This window comes from Lacerta agilis, chromosome 2 (assembly GCF_009819535.1).
Source record: "Lacerta agilis isolate rLacAgi1 chromosome 2, rLacAgi1.pri, whole genome shotgun sequence".
Lineage (NCBI taxonomy): Eukaryota > Metazoa > Chordata > Lepidosauria > Squamata > Lacertidae > Lacerta > Lacerta agilis.
Genome location: NC_046313.1, coordinates 60,399,960 through 60,416,205, shown reverse-complemented (window position 1 = coordinate 60,416,205; position 16,246 = coordinate 60,399,960). Strand labels below are relative to the sequence as shown.

The 16,246-nt window shown below is 43.6% G+C and overlaps 1 protein-coding gene across 2 annotated transcripts in view; it reads left to right on the top strand.

Moving 5' to 3' along the window:
- Window positions 1–14,673, top strand: part of GLRA1 (glycine receptor alpha 1) — a 93,555-nt gene extending 78,882 nt beyond the window's left edge. The window contains exons 7-9 of one of the 2 annotated variants that reach the window (XM_033140326.1): window positions 1,795–2,009; window positions 6,679–6,825; window positions 13,839–14,673. In XM_033140326.1, coding sequence (XP_032996217.1) covers window positions 1,795–2,009; window positions 6,679–6,825; window positions 13,839–14,129 — 653 coding nt within the window. In that variant the 3' untranslated portion in view covers window positions 14,130–14,673. Of the gene's footprint in view, window positions 1–1,794; window positions 2,010–6,678; window positions 6,826–13,814 lie in introns of both variants that reach the window. The other variant, XM_033140325.1, reaches the window with a different exon arrangement.
- The last annotated feature ends 1,573 nt before the right edge of the window (window positions 14,674–16,246 follow it).

The window sequence follows — 16,246 nt, the reverse complement described above, 5'->3', positions numbered from 1 at the left end:
AAGAAAAATGTCAGGTGGGGAACCCTAAATTTTTCAGGAAAAAAATATCTTGCCTGTGACATTAAAAAAAAAAACTTACTAATTCTAGAATGTCTTGGGTGATATCCAACTAAATACAGTGGTACCTCGGGTTACAGACGCTTCAGGTTACAGACGCTTCAGGTTACAGACTCCGCTAACCTGGAAGTAGTACCTCGGGTTAAGAACTTTGCTTCAGGATGAGAACAGAAATTGCGCAGTGGCGGCGCGGCGGAAGCGGGAGGCCCCATTAGCTAAAGTGGTACCTCAGGTTAAGAACAGTTTCAGGTTAAGAAGGGACCTCCAAAACGAATTAAGTTCTTAACCCGAGGTACCACTGTAATACTCAGAGTAGACCCATTAAAATGTATGGACTTGCCAATTGATTTCAATGGGTTTAAAAAGGTAAAGGGACCCCTGAGCATTAGGCCCAGTCATGGATGACTCTGGGGTTGCAGCACTCATCTCGCTTTACTGGCCGAGGGAGCCAGTGTTTGTCTGCAGACAGCTTCCGGGTCATGTGGTCAGCATGACTAAGCCGCTTCTGGCAAACCAGAGCAGCGCATGGAAACGCCTTTTACCTTCCCGCTGGAATGGTACCTATTTATCTACTTGCACTTTGACATGCTTTTGAACTGCTAGGTTGGCAGGAGCAGGGACCGAGCAACAGGAGCTCACCCTGTCGCAGGGATTTGAACCGCCGACCTTCTGATCGGCAAGCCCAAGGCTCTGTGGCTTAGATCACAGCGCCACCCACGTCCCACATCAATGGGTTTAGACACTGGCTATTACACAGGACCTTTACATGCAAATATGGTCCACAACTGGTTGTTTTCCCAAACGCATGCCTTTACAGCTGGAGCTCAGGTAAAGATTTATTTATTTTATTCAAAACAACATATCTCACCTTTGTTGAAAGAATAAAGCACCCAGGGCATATACCAAAGAATACAGAGAACATTTGCATTACCCCTACTATAATCTTCCAAGCAAGTTGTACTAAGTGAGTCATAGTACTCAATTTCTATGAGTTTACTCTAAGCAGAACTATCATTAGATGCAACCCCTTAAGTTTTCTGTACTGTTTTAAAAGTAGGATCTGCCAACACTTGACAGTTCATAGAATCTGCAAGTAAATCTCTGAAAGGTTTTGTAAACAAGCTCTCTCTGTATACGTGGGATACCTCTAATTTGGGAGGTGGAGCATGCAGTTTCAATAATTTCTTCAATTCAGACATATGCAGACTGAAGCACACACATCTATCCCCACAGGTGGGTTGCAGTTTAGTATTCCTGATAGGAAGCTGCTAAATACTTGTTGCTCTGTTGTTTGAAAGGGCAAAGAAACCAGGAAGCAAGTGAGAGCTTATGCCTACTTTGCACTGGGAACTGACTGCCCAACACAATTTCCCAACATATGCACTAACTAGGATGTTGCAATCTGCGCATCTTTCCCTCTTAGGGAAAGTGTCACCTGTGAAGCAGCCCTGAATCTACACACCCACACACCCACACACTGTGAAAATGTTTAAGAAAAAAAAATGTTGTAAAATATATATGGAATTTGCCATTAGCTCATCAGCACCATCTAGTGTCACATTTGTATATTGCACTTAAAACATTATATTTGCAGCTGTATAGCTGAATCCCAGGCCTGGGCAGGAAATGGTTATTTCAGCAGGTGACCTCTTGCCTAAAAATGCTTCCTATCGAGACTCTCACTCACATGCCCTTGCTGGTCCCCATTAGGCTAACCTCTTCCTGGTTCATTCCTAGGCAAGTTCACCTGCATAGAAGCTCGATTCCACCTGGAGCGGCAGATGGGCTACTACCTGATCCAGATGTACATCCCCAGTCTGCTGATTGTAATTCTCTCCTGGATCTCCTTCTGGATCAACATGGATGCTGCACCTGCCCGAGTTGGTCTGGGCATCACTACTGTGCTCACTATGACCACGCAGAGCTCTGGTTCCCGAGCATCTTTGCCCAAGGTAATTCAGAAATCCCTATGTGAGGAGGCAGAGCTCAGTTAGAGCATCTCTAGTTATAAAAGTTTGGGTTGCAGGTGGTGCGAAAGGCTTCTGCTGCTGCCAAAGTAGGACATACTGGGCTGAATGGGCAAATATTCCAGTCTGGTAAATGTCTAAACCACAGAGCTTGCTGATCAGAAGGTTGGTGGTTCGAATCCTGGTGACACGGTGAGCTCCCGTTGCTCGGTCCCTGCTCCTGCCAACCTAGCAGTTCGAAAGCACGTCAAAGTGCAAATAGATAGGTACCACCCCAGCCAGAAGGTAAACGGCGTTTCTGTGTGCTGCTCTAGTTCGCCAGAAGCGGCTTAGTCATGCTGGCCACATGACCTAGAAGCTGTACATTGGCTCCCTCAGCCAGTAAAGCAAAATGAGCACCGCAACCCCAGCCGTTCACGACTGGACTTAACGGTCAGGGGTCCCTTTACCTTTACCTTTATGTTCCTAGGTAGATTTTTGCAGCTAACTAATGCCTTTCAAAACACCAGCTTCACATATTTCTCAGCTGTTTCCCACATTCCCCACCCCAAACCCCTAGCCTATATAACCAGTGGATCCCTTTCACTTTCTTTAGTAATCTTCCAAATGGGTTATTACTTCACCGGAAGATAAAGTGTTTAACACCCGTTAAATTAAACCAAATCAGTAGTGAAATAGTGGGTCTGTGCTGGCATTGTATATCTCCAGGTGCAGATTATTTCCATATGCAGTGAAACAATGGAAAAAAATTCATCAGTTTTCGAATGGTGTCGAAGAGGTTATTTCTTTAAGGGTATTTTGTGTATTACCTAAGTCTCTCCAGTAAGCTTTTGATAATATAATGAAGATGTGGTCCTTGGAAACGACCAAGAACAGGTTAATAATATGATAATTGCAGCATGAATTGTTACTGCAAATAAATGGGGAAACAGAGAAGATCCTCAGATAGAGAATCAGCTAAAAAGACCATGGAATACTTAAGCAGTGGTGCTTATGCATTTAATTAGATTCAGAGTAGGTAAGAAACAAGAAAATAAAATTATTATTTTTTGAGAGCTGTATATTTAAAATATATACATTTATAGAATACCCACTTTAATTAAATTATACCAGAAGATTTAGTCTAGTCCTAGAAGAAAATATATAATATAAATGACTTGAAGTTTAGTGATTAACATAACACATTATATATTGGTTATCACCATTTCATGGTCTTGTTTTCTCCCCTCTTAAGCTGTCCTTATGAATTACAGCTTGTGAATTAACTGTCAAAAATTATTAGTATGGATGAATTAATTAATGATAATCATAATAATAAAAAGAAGACATTACAGCAGAACTAAGTTGACTCTTGTTGACAGCCAGCCAGGTAATAGCCACAGTTCAGGTTTAAGGAATCCTATTGAAAGTATCATTTTTGCTTGCAAATGCATGTAATAAAACCTGTTTGAAAGAAAAGCTGATCAGGGGAGAGAGTTGTTTTGGGTGGAGAAATTGAGGCCGGTGGGCTTAACCTAACTCTCCCCCCCCCCTGCCAGTCTGCACACTGCTTTCTCTCATTGCACAATACACCCACAATTGCACCAAGTGTTCCAAATGCATCTTTACCTTTCTAGATGTGAAATTCTGTGGGGAGGAAAGCAGCTAGTGGAAGGGGGGGCAATTCAGAGCAGAGAAATTATCAGAGCAGGATTAAGTACTCCCTCCTCTTCTGCTTCTCTACTCCAAATCATCCCCTTCTGAAGTGTCTTTTTTTTTTCCTTTCAAAGAAAAAAAAAAGTCCATTGGGATTTTGCTTCACCCAAATATGTGTAGTGATCAAATGAGCTGAGATGAAGCACCTTGACATTAAGTGATGCCCTTACAGTGACTGAGTTACAGGGCAAAGTGAAGAGTGATCAGAGAAGTAACATTCAGCATTTTAATTCCGATTGCTTTAAGGGAATATATATATAAGATCACTGAAGCTGACTGGGTTTGTCCATTCCCTTGCTAGGAAGACCATCTGGAGAAAGAAAGAAAAAACCCATAGAAGTCATCTGAGTTTCCTAGAGAAATAAAGACAATGATTTACAAAGACACAAAATACATTTTAAAATAGCAACGCATAATTCTCATAGATGAGGGGTGAATAAGGAGTCGGTGCATCAATCAGGAAGATGCATCAACCACACCATCTTCTTAAGGAAAGTTGTGGTTCTCTCGTGAGAAATCTCACCATCATTATAGGCTCGAGATTCTAGCCTCCTATTAGATTCCTGCTTTCACCTAGACATAAATTATTGTCTGGCTCATTTTTTATTATCTATTTAGTGCCATCCATCATATCCCAGGACAAATTTAGGAAACACCAGCTCGATCCCCTATAGCCTGTTTCGGGGGCCTAATCCAGCCCACCAGTCAATTTAATCCGGCCCCTGTGGCCTTTTATCTCCTGGGGTAAAAACCTCAAAAAAGCTCATAAATCCTTTAAAAAGGTCAACAACTTTGGTTGGCCCTCACACATGTTCTCTTCATCAAATCTGGCCCTCTTTGAAAAAAGTTTGGATACCCCTGCCCTATAGCCTCACTTCCTTTTGACCCTGAGTTCAATAAAGAAGGGCAGATAAGCTATTACGATCCATGAGTACCCCATGGCTTAAAGATTGGATAAAAGATAAAATCCTTTCAATAGGTTCAACAGCATATGAGCCATGTAAGACCACCGTTATGTACAATATAGCATGTACAAATCAGTCGCTCTCTTTTAACCAGGATTGATGAGAGAAGAACAATTGAAGGACGTAACACTGGTAGCTCAGTAGTAGTAGTAGTAGTAGTAGTAGTAGTAGTAGAGCAGAGCAGAGCATCGGTATTGCATGCAAAAGATCCCAGGTTTGATACCTGGCATCTCCTGGAATGCCCACTGTCTGAAACTCTGGAGAGACACTGCCAGTCATTGTGGGCAGTACTTATCTTAAGAGTACTGTGGGCCCCATACAAGGCAGTTTCCTACGTTGAAAAGTCAAAGGAAGCACTTGCTCAAATGCATCATCTGTTGTTGCATATTTTAAAAAAAAAGCAAAACCCAGCATATGTGGAGAAAAGGGCAACAAAATTACAAATGGAAATTTCTGGGGAAGAATGGAATTATTCATGGGAAAAACTTGATAAATATACAGTAGGTTCCGTACTGCAGGAAAATTGTGGTGCTTCAGTGGTAGGCATCTACTCTGTATGCAACAGGCCTGCGGTTCAGACCCCGGCATCTCTGGCATAGTGCTGGGAATGTCGCTACTCTGTTGGGTAGAAAGATTGCTTTTAGACCCCAAGATATTTGTCTCACCAATATTAAAAGGGATGGTGCCTAAAATGAGTGTGGGGAACCGTTAGCCTCCACAGATGTTGCTGAACTGCAACTCCCATCAGCCTCAGGAAAAATGGCCAATGGCCAGAGCTAACAGGAGTTGTGGTTCAGCAACATCTGGAGGGCCAAAGGTTCCCCACACCTGATCCAAAAAAAAGGGGGGAGGAATCTTGTTCTATAAGACAGTGAGATAAATCGACTGTAAATACTGGGGAATTTCTCAAATGCCTAAATCAAAAGAATGGTGTGTAAGACAGTAGGATACAGCTGTCTTAAGTAAACTAAGACATGTATTATGGGTGAAATGTGGTATGAGATGCAAATCTCTTTGAAATGTGTGGGGCAAGTTATTGTAAGACAAAATACAGTAGTGGAAAGTCCATTTCCATTGACATAATAAGTGTGTGTGTGTGTGTGTGTGTGTGTGTGTGTGTGTGTTTTACCAGGCTTTATATTATATACCAACCAAATATGATTATGATAGAGGTCTTCTATCAAGCAAGCACTATATTCATTCTGGTAAATAAATAAATACATTATAGAGCCACCCACCTAGCACTGCATGAAGAAGATGGATCTCTACCCTGTGGGATTGACAATACAGAAAACAGGCCCACCAAGGGAGATAACAGAGGAAAGGCAGGGTAGTGGAACGAGGAGGAGACATGGGAAGAATATTTGGCTATTTCAATATCTGTGCCATTAAGTGACTGGTTACACAAGTTACCAGTCTGTATGCAAGGTTGAGTTGTTAGGATCCTAATAAGCGGGTAAAGGGCTTTAACCCATTACTCCTCCCCATGGACCTGATCCAGATTGTAGGAGGGCATATCTGCAATTAGCATAGGGGGAGAAGTTTCCAGAAAAGCGAATGGGGGGGTCCAATGCAAATTGCAGGTGTGCTGAACAGGAGCAACAGAGGTCTGTATTATGGAAGGTCTTGAAAGATTAAAGCACCCAACCCATTCCTTAGACTAGAGTCTCAATCCAGATTCACCTCCCTCACAAAAAAAAAAACAACCTGATTATTAGTGCTTTAAAAAAACAAAACTCTTCCTACACTTAAAGGCAAAGCTATGTGGTTAGCAGAATGTGTAGCTTGGCCTTTAGTTGTACTAGGGAAAGGGTGCTAGGGGGAATGAATCAACAAATATTGGGAAAGTTGAAAGTGGTTGGGCATTTATGCTAGCAATGCAACCGAACCACCTCAGCTGGCTAACTTGGAGCAGACTTTGCTAGGCTTGTCAGTCTACCTGGCTGGAGGGCACCTGGCTCCAGTTGCCAACTTCATCCTCTCTTCTCCCCCAGGTGTCCTACGTGAAGGCCATTGATATATGGATGGCTGTGTGCTTGCTGTTTGTCTTCTCGGCTCTGCTGGAGTACGCCGCTGTCAACTTTGTGTCCCGGCAGCACAAGGAGCTGCTCAGGTTCAGAAGGAGAAGGCGGCACCATAAGGTAAGTGATACGCGAGCCGACGCAGCCGTGTAGAAGAGCACAGCTGAAATGGACGGGTCCTGGGGCAAGGCTGGCCTGATCGAGAATGGACACTGGAGACCATTTCTTTTGGGGAGGCAAGATTGGAGCACGTCGGCGATGAGCCAATAAGACGAGCCCAGCAGCCATATTTGAAAGGGAGATTTGCGTATCATTTGGAAGGGGCCAGGAGCTACAGCCAATCAATGCTCTCTCAGAGCCAGTGTGGTGTAGTGGTTAAGAGTGGCAGACTCATAATCTGGGGAGCCGGGTTCGTGTCTCCGCTCCTCCACATGCAGCTGCTGGGTGACCTTGGGCTAATCACACTTCTTTGAAGTCTCTCAGCCCCACTCACCTCACAGAGTGTTTGTTGTGGGGGAGGAAGGGAAAGGAGAATGTTAGCCGCTTTCAGACTCCTTCGGGTAGTGATAAAGCGGGATATCAAATCCAAACTCTTCTTCTTCTTCTCTGGTGCACGGTGGGCAGGTGTAGTCATCTATTTCACTGCATCTCCCATCAGTTCCAGCCAGCATGGCCAAAGATGGCAGAAGCTGTAGCCCAAAGATATCTGAGGGGCCCTGGTTTACAGCAAACACCTTCCCTTCAAATGCTGCGCTGCTCGCCGATGGTCGCCGTCATTGGCATTATAAACCTGCCCACTATGTAAAGGGTGAAACTCGGCCCGTAATGTGTTATATTAAGGTGGCTTGGGAGAAGCATTTGAGAATGGATGGGAAACTACCAAAACAGAAGGCCAATGCAGTAGTTGCTTCTCTGACATTCAGCTTGCTCTCCCAGTTTTGCAAATAGTTAACTCTACCGATTCAAAGAGCCTGTGCCTGTAACTGAAGCTCTCCCGGTCATGCTGTCCGCATTGCTTCACGTGCTGCGATATCATTCATGGGTCCATGCTGCTTTCTTTAGCTGGGTTGGGAGGCAAGGAATGGTCTCAGAACTGCACTGCCGAAGTAGCCAGTTTCCTATACAAAGGTAAGTAGAACAAGCTCTCTCACCAGTCAAGCTCCCTGTTGGGTTTGTCGAATCATAGAATCGTAGAGTTGAAAGGGACCCCCTCCCCAAGGGTCATCCAGTCCAACCCACTGCAGTGCAGGGATCTCAACTGAAGCATCCAGGACAGATGACCAATCCAACCTCTGCTTCAAAACCTCCAAGGAAGGAAGGTTTTAAAGCAGTGGTTGACTGGCCATCTGTAATGATGCTGTATGGATGCACTTTGTCAGTGACTGGCCTCAAGCTGAGTAAGGTGAACTTGGTAGGCCTCCTTGTGCCTCCCCGACTCTGAACCTCCCTTCTACAGCAAAGTGTTTTGATGGGGCAAGACATATATGAGACAAAAACAGCAAGTGGGGACTACAGCAGAACGTTGCAGTATATCCCCAGCCCTTAGCATGCTCTTGTTCAGGGTTCCAACCAGCTTGGAACAGGTACTTTGTATTGTACTGGAGAGGGTTTCAGGGGAGGTAAATGAAAAAGGATTGGATTTAGACCTCCTCTTTTGGCTTCATAGAAGCTAGAGCTATGCACAGAGCTTCCTCTTTATATTGTCATTAGCCCTTGGCTCCGGTAACTTGCGAAGTATTTTGCAGGAGACAGAAGCGCTTGCGGGAAAGAGTTGTGATTCAGTAGCAGAGCACCTGCTTTACACAGAGACGATTCAATCCCCAGCATCTATAAGTAGGGCCTGGAACATTCCCTGCCTGAAAATCCACAGAACTGCTGCTAGGCAGTGCAGATACTACTGAGCTAGCTAGAGGCTCTGGAGGATTGAGCGGAGGAAACCAAGAATGGGTTCAACAATCAAGAAGTCAGTTTCTGCACCCGCTGTAGAGGGAAGTGGGGGTGGGGGGCAGATGGGCTCATCAACCTGGGAAGGTAGCCCATCTAAAATAAGGAAAACTCTGATCCTAAGTCTCTGCTGCCTTGTGTCTATACCAGGCACAGGCAAACTTGGCCCTCCAAATGTTTTGGGACTACAACTCCCATCATTCCTAGCTAACAGGACCAGTGGTCAGGGATGATGGGAATTGTAGTCTCAAAACATCTGGAGGGCCGAGTTTGCCTATGCCTGGTCTATAAACATTCATGAGAAAGGCTTCTGGAGTAAACCCCAGGGGGGAATCCATACCCATTGTCTTTCGGGACATCTTTGGGAGAAGAAAAGACTATGGAGTAAACCCTACACAAATCTGGAGTATAGTCCCTAAGACTGTTGGATGGCATCTTATACGCCTCTTTCGGATAACTGCAGCCAAGATGGTGCCAAATACATTGCTCTGCTTTCCTTTGGTCCACATCAGCGAAGCTGAGAGAGGGGTCTTGTTGTCTGGGCAGCCCAGGACCTCCATACACACTGCCCATGTTTGCACCCTGGAGGGGTCACTTCAGTGCCGCTAACACAGCAAAAGCAACACAGGAGGCAGCAGTTAGGAGTTGCCAGTCTCTGCAGCTACAGCAGGTGCTGTGATTCTCTAGCCGTTTTTCTTTGCCCCTGGAGGCGCACTCCATTGTCTCAAGGCAGATGGATGCCAACACTGGACCCACGGGTGTGACTCTCAGCATAAGGCAGCTTCTTGACGTGTTCCTGCTACCACTCCAGCCATTTGCTGTTTGCCTTCCTCACTCATGGTGGATTTGTGAGGGTGACTTCATAACAGCCGAGAGCAAATGGAGAAGAGGGAATAAATATCCCACTGAGCAGCTGGGAAAGAGTGGCAATCTACTATTTTGCCACAAAAAATCTGTGAAGGTACTTTGCTTCTTCTTCTTCTTTTCTGGTGGCCTGTCGCCTTTCTGCAGAGGGAGCAAGGTTGGCTGGAACTGCAAAAGGGGAAAAAAGAGGCTAGCCTGAAAATGATACTGAGAAGTAAAGGGAACGTGTAATGAAATGGAAAGTTGAACAATGTTATTTTTCTGGTAAGGCAACATCTCTCAAATATAATTCAACCATTCTTCTTCCTCGAGGAATATTTCAATCAAAATGCATAGGGACAATTAATTTGAGTTATCATTTCATTAAAGTTCTGTTACCTTTCATCACCATCTTGAGGCTTGCCTCCTTTTTTATTTTTTTATTTTTTTTTCTTCCTCTCTCTCTTCCTTTTTCTTTCTCTCTTTCTTCTTTCTGAATAAGGTGTAGGTTTAATATCAGTATGTACACCTAGTCTCCTGAATCTTGTGCCAGAATTAGCACTAGCAGTGGAGCACAGGACATGGCAGGAAGGTGGGGGTGGGGGGGTGAGAGAGGAAGCAGTTGAACCAGATTTCCTGGCTGCTTTTTCTTTGAAAAATGTCAAAACTGGCTGGTGGGCTGACTAGGTGAGTGGGAGTTTAATATTACAATGGGCTTCAATTTTACCTTCCCAAATGTAAGTATACCCACCGTTCCCGCATAGACTTTTCTAAGTCCTTAGAGTTGAGCTTTTACACCCATGAGTTTCAGAAGTCCATCTTTGTGGTATGGCTAAAATGCAGAATGTGACTCCTGGGATACAGATAAGTTTCTTGCTTTGCATTGCTGCCACCTGCTGGCCAGAGCAAGGTTTTATTCTTTTTTATTTATTTTTTAAAAATGGAAAGATAGGCAGACAGTACATTAAAAAAAAAAACCTTTGAAAAGCCCCCAAGTCATCTTGAGGTTAAAAGACTGCCTCCCGTTCCCAGTTCTTAACTCGCCCCTTCTCTTTTAACTGGGTGATAATTTTCAACGCTTCATCTATCACGCAAATTAAAATAGCAAAATCCATTTAATAACTTGATAACCCACATTTGCCTGTGTCACCATAATCTAAATCTGCCTATTAAATAAATTGGAATCTCTTTTTATAGTTTGGTGCCAAAACTGTAGAAATAATAGTTCTATGAACTCCTGACTTCCTTTTATCTTGGTTCTAATTGAGGACAAATATTATGCATGCATGGAAATTCCCCAGGGGGGGGGGGGGAGTAGCATACAGATCTATTAAAGTACTTGAAAGCAGGCATCACCTACATGCAGTGCAGAACTCAGTGCCTAGCACTGAGAGCAGCTGTTCTTGGCAGGCTGGTGCTGTGATCTTTCCTATCTCTCGCCTTTTAATCCATTAAACCAGCATAAGATCACCTCCCCTTTTCTATCTTTCCCCTAGGAAGAAGGATGAGAGGGGAAGAAAGGGAGGCTTTCTTAGACCCTGGGAATATTTTTTTTCATCAGGATACATTATTTGGACCATCTGGATGTTGAATGCCAGCATGGTTAAACAACAGGATCAAGGGGGCCACAAAGCACAAGAATGATTCATTGGGGGGGGGGTGGATGAAATCTTGACAAACCTACTAAAACAATAGAAAGTGCCACAAACCTGCAAGCCAAATGCAAAGATACAATGAGCTGGGAGAGCTCAGTCAGTAGAGCATGAGACTCTTAATCTCAGGGTCATGGGTTGAAGCCCAAAGTTGGGCGAAAAGAGGGTTGGACTAAATGACCTTTGCGCTACCTTCCAAGTCTGTGATTCTAAGGCAAGCCAATAATAAAATTGTCAATGATATAAAGCTGTTAATGGTTTTTTAAAAAAATGAAAACAGGAAATGAGCCCAGGAGGGAGCAAAACTTCCAGATAACAAAAGTGAAAAGACAGGGACATTTCTTCCCTTGCCTAGTTGCTGCACACCCAAACAGTGTTGGATTATTATTTTTTTATCATCTTGCACAGCAGTTCCCTTTGCTTTTGAAACCCAGACTTTTCAAAGCACTTTGTGTTATTTCTGCACATGGGAGTGAAGGCAGTCTGGAAAAAGTAAAACAAAAAAACAAAAAAACCCCAACAGGATAACTCTTTGAATACCACCTTTAGAACATTTCGCAGCTGAGAAAGCATACTGTAAACATCAAAACCAGCGCCTTGCATAGTGCCAGTTCAAGGTGTATAAGGAGACATTGTGAACAGAGAACAGGTAGCTAAGGAGGAGACCCCACTCTTTTGGTGTTGACACTAGAGAGCCAGTGCTATCCCCAAGGAGGGAGGGAGGGAAGAGGAAAGGGAAACAAGGACGATGCGCTTACAGATCCAACCTGCTCCTGAGACTAAACGGTTCCATAGGTAAGTCATATGCCTGGCAGCGAACTCCAGGTGAAGCAAAACTTCATTCAGTATTATTTGCTCAGATTTGCCAAAGCGCTCTCAACTCCATTCATACTTCCTTGCTGTGAACTTGTGGCGGTACAATTCATCCATACCATGCAAGGCCGCTCTTAAAAGATACTCTGCAAAGAAAGGAAAAGGAAAAGCCATGCATAGGGAACTTGGTCTAAATTAAAGTCCATAGGTTAACTGGTGGCCAATTTTCACCACACCTTTTCCTCCAACTGCTTCCCAGCATATAACTTGGACAGGTCATGCTTCACCCATGATAATGAATGCAGAGTCTTAAACTGGAGGTTCTACTCTGTGTGTACTGATATTTAAGAAAGCTCGAAAAACAGAAGCTTCTATATGCTAATATCTAGGCCAGGAGCTCGTGGAATTGCTAAATGACCTTTGTGTTCAGAGCATCATCACAGCTGCTTCATATTCTGAATTAAAGGCCACCAGTTATTTGGCTTCTTTTCCTGGCCCTGACAAGAATTCTTATTTAATTAATTAATTTACCATATTGTCCCGAATATAAGTCGCACCTGAATATAAGCCGCACTTTTAAAATTCAAGGGGGGGGGAGGAGAAAAAAAAGACAATGGCCAAATATAAGCCGGTCCCTTAACATTCTGCAGGCACTCACGCCCGTTCCGTTTTACAAGATGTCTGTTTCAGCAGTGATATCATAAAACAGGGGTCAGCAAACTTTGTCAGCAGGGAGCCGGTCCACTGTCCCTCAGACCTTGTGGGGGGGCGAATGAACAAATTCCTATGCCCCACAAATAACCCAAGGATGCATTTTAAATAAAAGGACACATTCTACTCATGTAAAAACATGCTGATTCCCGGACCATCCGTGGGCCAGATTTAGAAGGCAATTGGGCTGGATCCGGCGCCCGGGCCTTAGTTTGCCTACCCATATTGTAAAAGCCAATTTTTGTAAGGTCACGAATTTAAGCCACACTTTAACTTTTCACGGTTGGAATTTGAAAGAAAAAAAAATGAGGCTTATATTTAGGCCAATATGGTATTTAATTCATCTGAGGAGCACAGGGCAGTTTACAGTATAACATATATTCATACATCCCATAGGTGACTTCTCACTATCTTTAATTTTTTTTAAAAAAATAACTCTTTCGAAAATAGGTAGGTCAGTCTGAATGTAGCCTTTCTTCAGCTCATAGGAGCATAAAATATTCTTTATTGGGTTCTTAAGTTTAGTGAGGATGCCGTGAGCTCCGCTCGCATTTCCACACACCGGCAGAACCCAGTCCCAGAATCGCTTGCGATGACTGTTAGCCCAGTTTGAGCCTGTAGCTGTGCCTCTATGACCTTGAGGATCTCTGCAAGAGACTGAGGGGGGAAACAGAGTGGAAAGGGAAAGCCGCAAAGAGACAGAGAGGAGCATCGGCCATCAAAACTGATGCTATAAGCAGGTATCTTTTAAAGGACGAGCCTTTTCTGCTCAAAGTCCATGTAACTCCGTAGAAATCCACATGGAACGACTTTTGCTATATGAGTTACATGGAGCCCACTCCTTCTGGGCAAGCCAAGAATAAAGAAGGTATGGATGGGGAGGAGGGGCAGAAGCAAAACAGGGGATATCTTGTTGAGGACAAGGAACGGTTCCCGAAGGAAAGGCAGGTCAACCCACTTTCCAATGGATCCCCTGCTTTGCATCTGTGCATTGTACTGCACCCATCTATAAGGCTGGTCTCTCCAAGAGGGGGTCGCCCAACTTGAACAAGGCCTCACAAGAGGGACCTGTCCCCAGGGACTTTGGAGCTATGGTAGGAGAGCCTTATAGCAAGGGTGCACTGTCTATATCTTATTTGTAAGTAGAGCCCTATGTTTAATATATTTCAGGAGGACGACACCGGAGAAGGCAGGTTCAACTTTTCGGCCTACGGGATGGGTCCCGCCTGCCTTCAGGCCAAGGACGGCATCTCGGTCAAGGGAGCCAACAACAACAACACGGCCAACCCAGCGCCGCCCCCTTCAAAGTCTGACGCCGAGATGCGCAAGCTCTTCGTCCAGCGGGCCAAGAAGATAGATAAGATCTCGCGGATCGGCTTCCCCATGGCTTTCCTCATCTTCAACATTTTCTACTGGATCATCTACAAGATCGTCCGAAGGGAAGATGTCCACAAGCCGTGAGCTGGGGAGCAAGGTTCGTAGGTGGAATTCCAAGAAGAAGATGAGGATGGATGGTGGTTAAAGGCAAGACAAATGGTTACTCTATACACACTACGTGCAATAGCAATGCAGTGATGCATGAATTTAAGAATGTGGCAATATCTATTTTAAAAAAAAAACAAAACAAAGTGGGTGACTTTTAAAACAAAATATATGAACTGAGGAATATTACGGGGGGGGTGGGCAGTGGGAAGAAAGCTTTCGAAAACTTGAGTGGGGTAAGATTACAGGAGGGGCAAGTTGTTTTACAGCACTGGGGAGTTTAGGATTGCTATGGCGGCAGTCCAAGCAGTGTAATATATTAAATATATATTCATGCTTAATTATAATGCAAAAATAAATCCTTTTTTAGCCTATTAACAGCTTAGATTCTAAAGCCGATGGAATGATTCATGATTCCATGTGCAAAGAGGATTGCAATTACGCTTAAAATGGACTCTTGCTCTGTAAGGCCATACCAGTTTCTAAGCAAGCACGCAAACAAAAAACAAAAAAACAAAAAAAAGAGAATCAAAAGAGAAAAAAGTCATATACTGTATACTGCCCCATGTTGTTCATGTATGGTTTGAAGATGGAATGAGTTGGGCGAGGGGTTTTTTTAAAAAAGAAAAGAAAGGAAGAGCCAGGGTCTACTGGGAGAGATTGAGGGGTGCCAAAGTTGCATATTAGAAAGCAATCATTTTATGATCCAAGAAAAAAGAACCTATATTATATAGATATATATCGATAGCTAGATAACAGTCCTATATCCTTTTCAGAGAGTGGTGTAAATCCATGGCATTAAATCTAAAATTGTAACTTACATCCTTGAACAAACTTTTGGAGATGTGTGCATAGATTTCAGTGAGAAGCTGGTTGCGCCTCCAATCCTTAAATTGCAAGAGGTAGGAGTTGTGTTTTGGGGACAAAGACACGCAGTCACAACTCATACCTTCAGCAAGTTTCACCTCAGTATGATCATGGAGTCATGATGCAATGGGTTGTTTTTTTAAAAAAAAAAAAACAACCCATTAATCTTAAGATGCTTGCCATGTTTCTTTAAATAACAAAAGCAAGTTGTTACTGTGAAAAGCTAATGTTTTGAAATGAACCCACATAAGAAAGGTATTATGCACTACAGGAAAGAAGGTGTGTGTGTGTGTGCGGTGTGTGCGTGTGTGTAAATAGAAGTAACAGAAAGTTAATTTTAATTGGTAAACCTGGGGTGGGCTATGGGAAAGAATGATATATATCTATACAGAAAAGATGACCATTATTTTTTGACATTTCATAGCATTAGTAATTTTCCAGTGGGATTGCTAGCCCAACTATATTTTTGTAACTCTCTTTGGTGCTGCATTTAGCTTTCATGGCTAGCAAGACCCGAACAAGATTTCCATTTGTGCATTTCTTCTCCCACCCCCGTATGGCTTCCATCGCTGCTACGTTGCAGAGAAGAAGAAACGGCCATGCACATTTACATGGACTGGGGGATGTGACCAGCTCCACAGGGGAAGTTAAAACTGGCAGTGAGGAGCCCTTTGGGGCAGCTGAATGTTTAGTCAGTGTTTGGGGGTGAGGATGGGTGAAAGAGAAGAGGAAGGATAGAGATACAGTGTCCTTCAGTACGATCTTCCAGACACAAGCTTACTGCTTTTGGGTTAATTTCCCCCTTTTTTGCACTTTAGAAAGTCAACATGAGAAACAGATTTAGTGAGCAGGTTTAGCGGGACAATCAATTTGAATTCAGTGTTGGCCCTGTATTGGCAAAGAACAATAGCTCAAACCAGGGGAGTTCTCCACCTTTCAATTGCTGTAGTAGACAACGCCAGTCTCTTTCTTGCATTGATGTCCCCTGTAGCAAACGCATAAAACATGGCCGTCATTGACACATATTCCCAGTTATAGGTAGGTAGCCGTGTTGGTCTGCCATAGTCGAAACAAAATACAAAATAAATAAATAAAAATTCCTTCCAGTAGCACCTTAAAGACCGACTAAGTTTGTTCTTGGTATGAGCTTTCAAAAGCTCATACCAAGAACAAACTTAGTCGGTCTTTAAGGTGCTACTGGAAGGAATTTTATTTATTTATTTTGTATT